This window comes from Eurypyga helias, unplaced genomic scaffold (assembly GCF_000690775.1).
Source record: "Eurypyga helias isolate BGI_N326 unplaced genomic scaffold, ASM69077v1 scaffold17756, whole genome shotgun sequence".
In the NCBI taxonomy this organism is placed as follows: Eukaryota; Metazoa; Chordata; class Aves; order Eurypygiformes; family Eurypygidae; genus Eurypyga; species Eurypyga helias.
In genome coordinates, this window is record NW_010257460.1 from 1 (window position 1) to 6,375 (window position 6,375).

General features: G+C 40.3%; 1 protein-coding gene across 1 annotated transcript in view; it reads left to right on the plus strand.

Moving 5' to 3' along the window:
- Positions 1-679: 679 nt before the first annotated feature.
- DLK1 (delta-like 1 homolog (Drosophila)) overlaps positions 680-6,375 on the plus strand; it is a gene marked incomplete at its 5' end in the record, with an annotated part of 9,312 nt that continues 3,616 nt past the window's right edge. The window contains 2 exons of the mRNA XM_010154031.1: positions 680-743; positions 1,170-1,300. Of these exons, the coding sequence (XP_010152333.1) occupies positions 680-743; positions 1,170-1,300 (195 nt within the window). The remainder of the gene's footprint in view (positions 744-1,169; positions 1,301-6,375) is intronic.

Consider the following 6,375-nt stretch of genomic DNA (forward strand, 5'->3'; position numbering starts at 1 on the left):
CGCAGCCCTTCCCCAGCGCTCGCTCCGGCCGAGGATGCCGGTGGTCCTCAGGAAGCTTCTCCCCGCGTGCTGGCATCCTGGCAAGGATGTCAGTGGTTGGTGGTGATGTCAGGGGAGCACTGCTTGATGCAAACACTTGAAACAAACAAAAAATTGTGACTGAGACCTCCTTAACTTACGTTATTCCTGCATGATTTAATGAAAATGGTGATTTTTTTTTCCCCCATCCGACACAGGGTCCAAATGAATTCAGCGCCTTTACTCTAAGTTGTTTCAAATGGCATTGCTTTTCTGACTAAAGGTACTTCTGTGTTTCAAGTAGTTCTGAAACAATGCGTTTGGAGTGGCATGTTGTGAAATGACATAAATGGATCTGTTCTGAAATTTCCCTTTTAAAGGAGCATGTAGTGATATTACATACACTTTGCATATGCTAAAGTGACTTTTGTAGTTAATTCTTTGTCATTTCACTTAACCTATAAGAACAATCTGTGACACGCTCCAGATGGAGTCCATTTAAAATTTTACATTGCAAAACCTCGTGTATTTAAAGAAAAAAAAAATCAGAACAACATGGATACTGGTTCTTTTAAAGCATCTATAAAGTGTATAGGACATGATAAGATTTTTTTCTGAGTGCTGATTTTTCTGGTTTGATATGACAAATGTCTTCTTCCAGGTGTGAAATGTAAAACTGGCTGCCACCCAGAGAATGGATTTTGTGAATCTCCCAGTGAATGCAGGTAAAAAAGATCTGTCAGACAGGGCTATTAGCACAGGAATGGACGGCTTCAATAATTCATACTCCTGGTAAAATAGAAGCTGAAATGATTTGCTCTCTGAAAATATGTAACCGTAATGAAACAGCACTCTATTAGGATACAGTAACCGGATTCATAGAGTAGACATCTAGGTGCATTTTTAGTCTACTTTTTCCAGTAAGAAAAGTCTCTACACTCATTTATTTTTTTCTCACAGAATGAAAGGGTTTTCTTCACATAAACTGCTTCTACCACCCCAGAAGCACTGATGGTATCTTTTTGTTCAAATGTGCTGCATAATTCAGTTTGGTATCCGAAAGTTTATTGTGCCTTGAAAACGGGAACATCCTTGTAATTATGTTTATTAAAAATAAACTATGCCTCTATCTTGTCTTTTATCTCTTTCAGGTGTCAACCCGGTTGGCAGGGTGCTCTTTGTAATCAGTGTGTTCCTTTCCCCGGGTGTTTGCACGGCAGCTGTGCCAAGCCCTGGCAGTGCATCTGTGAGGAGGGCTGGGTTGGCAGCCTCTGTGACATAGGTTTGCACATCCTTTACTTTCCGTGAGCAAGGGAGGTGAAACAGCCCCACCTGGTGCTGCAGACATGCAAAATTCCTTCCGGAGAATCAATTTTAAAATAAAATTGAATGTTCGTGCCAGATAATAAGGAGGTTCTGGGCACTGGCACATAAACCTGGAACTTTTGTACTGTTTTAGGCAGAAGCATGCAGTATCTTTTGTAACTGGGCATACTTGGTAACTGGGCATACTTGTGAGCAAAGCATAAATTCATCATTCTATTTTAAATATTGATTGTCGTTGACAAGGCCAACAAATAACTGCTCCATTGTCATACAAGCCTTTTCTCTAAAAATACAGGTCATCTTTTATATATTAAATAATTTCAAATATTTACATGACACATTATGTATCTGCTACTTTTTGTTCAGAAATATTTCTGAGCATAATGCTTAATACTTCTTGAAAAGGAAAACATGGTTATTTCTTCGTTTACTTAACCCAGTGATGACTTAGTGGAGCAGCATTAGTATACCTGAGAAAAAGGTCTGCCTGAATAGGCTGCCGCTTCCCTCTCAGATCTGAGGGATAAGCGCAGCTTTCTCACCCCTTGCCAGTCAGTATGAGACAGCTTAGCATAAGCAAACTGAAGAATTGGCCTTCGCTGAGCTCGTTTATTTTGGCTGACACAGACAAATGTTCAGCCAAAGAGATCTGAGGGGGTTGAAACCGCATGAGCATCCAGGCGCACGCGCTTGTTCAGCCCATGTAGCTGCAGCTGGAAGAGGACAGGCGTTCAGGGCCTCGTTCTGTTTTCAGGTCTTTCGGGCTTTTGTTGCTATACACCTTATAATTTATGGAGCATATGTGTGTTCTGCCAATAACTACTCAAACCAGTAATTAATCGTGACACAGTTTGAACTGGATAAAATTTTCAAGGTGAGTAAAAGACTCAGAAGATTTCAGGTAACTCACATCCTTGCAGTGGCATGGAGCTTTCTACAAGGTACTCAAGTACTCATTTAGCTTCTCATCAGATTTTGCAGCCTGTACTCACAGGCTACACTTATAGGCATAGGCAGGCTTCCTAGTTTAGAGCTAGTCCTGGTATGTTTGCATGGGCTGCAGTAGCAGTGGTGCAGATGTGACTATAAGCTCTCAGAGATGTTGCTCTAGACAACTCCTCACATGTGTTTGTAGCTGACGCAGCCACCTAGATTCTCATTAGAGTCAGGGAGGAGGAATGGGTTCCTCTGTTTCTGTGATCTACAGTCATAGATTTCTAACACTAGACAGAATGACCCACCACTGCCACCTCAGGTGGTTCAGTTCTTTTGCTTGTCAATGACTCCAAAGGGCCAGATTTTTAAAGGTACCACCTTCACACCTGAAGATTCCTGTGAGAGAATATTGAGCTTTTCAAGATGGGCTCACTCGTAAAAGCCATACTAAGTGTCTAGCTGAATTTCGAGGCACTTAAATATCTTTGCAATTCTTGGCAACCTTTCCCTCTTGCAAATGGTACTTAGGATGCAAAGCAATGCTTTGGAAACTGTACTTGTATTTTGTGGAAAAATATTATTTTAATACATAGTCATTAAGATAGTTCTAGAATACAAAAAAGGTATCCCTTGCTTCAGTTCAGAAGCTATTATTTCTCTCAACACTCGGAGTCATGTCATAATCTTCTTTGCCAACTTGAATCTCGGTCCCCATGAAGAGGTGCCAAGAATACTCAGCCAGAAAGAAATAACCATCTTTTCATCTGCAGGGCCATGTTATGTTGACAGTCCTTCATCTCAGTGGATTTACCTACTCTAAATGCATTGTTCTGCCACAAGGGATGTAAAGAAGGGTCCTCCTTGTCTTGATACTGGAAGGTTGCTACAAATTGTTATCCTGACCCAATAAAGCACTGAAACCTCAAAGGGGTTAATTGCTCAGCTACCAATCTTATTATTCTCTGTTGAAAAGTTGGTGTCAGTTTTCTGGCTGTATAAAGTCATTACAGACTGATATAATTTATTAACGGGTACCACTAAATTAAACTTGATTAGGTTAGGAAAAAGGAAGGCTTTTGAAGGCTCCTGCTCTTTTGGGGTTCACTGGCATATACACATTACTGGTTTTTAAATATGGAAATACAAACCCATCAATTTCTTAACATAAAGTAGCAGATGCCCTGCCTCTCCTCCTACTGAACTTTTGTGTCCGATGAGAGCAGGCCACAATTGTTATATTTGTCACTTGCATTCACTTGACATTAAGTGTCATTTTTTAGCAACTGGAGAACAGTTTTAGCTTCAGGTGTGTAATCAGATAAGGCATTTTAGAAAGCTACATTTGTATGGTTTCTGTGGAGATTGATGAAGGGTCATAAGGAATGTAGTTTTGTCATTCTCTTGAAATTCCTCCTTTTTGCTGCTACAGAAAGTGTAATGTTTTCCAGGGAATTTCTGGTGTAGCCACTGTTTTAGTGTTGTCTGTTGTGAGGAAATGCCAACACACAGGGATGGCAAAACTGGGAATGGGAAACTGTGGGAGGCTCTGAAGTTCATTTGCTCACTACCGTAAACACCTGAAATATTTGTAAGAAAATAGATATAGTCTCAACAGCTTATTTGCTTGCTATGCACGGGAAGAAAAAAGATGATCTGGAACGGTGGTGGTATCTCTTTTTCTATTTTCTACAAAAGTTTGAGCATGGTCTCCCTGGCTTGGATCATGGAAGTTCCTTTCTGGAGTAGTTTTACATCATCAGGTGGTCTGCTAATGCCTCTGACTGTGTAGCTGTTTTTACTGTGGGCAGCCTGGTTCTCAGTTCAGGTCAAGAATGACCTTCCCAGCAACTTATTCCAATCTAGATTATAGGTCAGGCTTGATCCACTGTAAACACCTAGGCCAGGATCAGTGGTATCAATTATGGCTATTATTGCATCACGTGGACAGACATGGCACAGAAAGAAATCTATGAGTTGGTATTCATATTAACGCTGCTGGTTAATCTCTTTGCAATGGCATCCACCAGCCTGCCTACCCGAATGCCATGGCATCTTCTCATCCTGTGGAAACACAGCCTTGAATTTGGGCATATGAACTCCTGGAACCAGGCTGCACAGCACAGGGTTTCCCTCGGTGGCTGGCTGAGATACTACACAGGAGCAAGTACCACATCAAACACTGAACGTAACAAAGGGAAAAACAGTTTATCATAGACTCATAAAATGTTTTGGGTTGCAAAGGACCTTAAAGATCATCTAGTTCCAACCCCCCTGCCATGAGCAGGGACCCCCTCCACTAGACCAGGTTTAGTCAATTTATTTCCAGGAAAAAAATTACAGCCCAGTCAGAGTATATCATCCTTGGGGATACTTAAGTGATGAGTTGCTGTGGTGCTTAGGGGCATGGCTTAGGGTAGACTTGGCAGTGCTAGGTTGACAGCTGGCCTCAAAGATCTTAAACATCTTTTCTAACCAGAACGGTTCTATTATTCTATGATTCTATATGATCCACGTTGCTAAAGAAAATCAGTTGTCTGTCATCTTGTCATCTCTGGCCATGCCTGAACAGTCATGTTAGTATGCCCCTGACCTCCTGTCTTAGTCTTAGCCTCAATTTGACTAAAAAGCCAACAGGTGAGTATACTGTGCTACATGCCACTCAACTGCTTTGCCAAGGACCTGACATCAAAGACATGACAAAGCTGTCATCAAAGACAGTAGAGGTGAAGCCTGTAATGCCCATGCTAGGCATTCATGAGAAATTCTGCTGTGGCATAGATTGCTACTGAGTGTGCCTTCCTTGTAAAAACACACAGTGATTGCTTTATGCATGACAACTTAGTTTTATGCAAATATCAATTAATTAATTAATTAATAATCTGATTGTGCATGCAAAGTGGTGGTTGTATTGCAATGAACACAGACTAATACATTAGAAAATCACAGAATCACAGAATGGTTTGGGTTGAAAGGGACCATAAGGATCATCTAGTTCCAACCCCCCTGCCATGGTCAGGGTCACCTTCCACTAGACCAGGTTGCTCAAAGCCTCATCCAGCCTGGCCTTGAACACTTCCAGGGATGGGGCATCCAATCCACAGCTGGGCAACCTGTTCCAGTGCCTCACCACCCTCTCCATGAAGAATTTCTTCCTGATGTCAAATCTAAATTGACCCTCTTTTAATTTAGAACTATTACCCCTTGTCCTGCCCTTGTAAAAAGTTCCCCCTCCAACATTCTTGTAGGCCTCCTTCAGATAATAGATCATCTTATCCAGGGAAGATTGTATTTCAAAACCAGGGCTGTTGAAATATTTTGCTATTGTTAAAATTTTGTAGTACATCATGATATTCTCTAACTTCCATCTTACGTTGTAGGAAGGAAAAAATAAATGCCCTTAAATCCCTTTTCATCTTCTTAGAAAGTGTATTTGTGCATGAGTGTGTGAGAGATCAGACAACTTGCAGTCAACACTTCTTTGCAGCTGCTCCATTAGCTGCCTAAATATGCACTTGTTTGTTTATTTATTTTTAATTATTTAAAAAAATTAGTAATCATTTGAGTGGGAAGTGGCTTGGCAGGGAAATTATAAGAAAATGAGATGTGTGACTTTGGGTCCAGATGTCATATAGCTCTATCTTCTGGTACAATTATGTAAGGGTTAGATGCAGCCCAGCCAAAAAGATGAAATTTTAAGATTTTTTTGTAACTTACTGATCTCTGTTATTATGAAATGTTTGTTCATAAGCACATAATGATAGGGTCTTGGGCAGGGAGTGCAGAGAATTCCTGTTCTTGATTGCTTTATCAGAATTCTGCTCATGAAGAAGCCAAAGATGTGAAAGGATAACAAACCTACATTGTACTTTCTCCCCCACTAATATTTTATTGATAATATTATTTATTTATAGACTGGAAAAATTCAAAGATATTTTACAAGGGGAACTAGGAAAATTCAAACAAGCTGAAAGTGTCTGCAATAGTTGAACAATCTGATCTCCATTTTATCAAAGGGAGAAATAAATCAGAATTTATAAAATGCAAGATGAAGGACCATTAAAGCTATATTTTATTTGACATGTTATATACTATTTA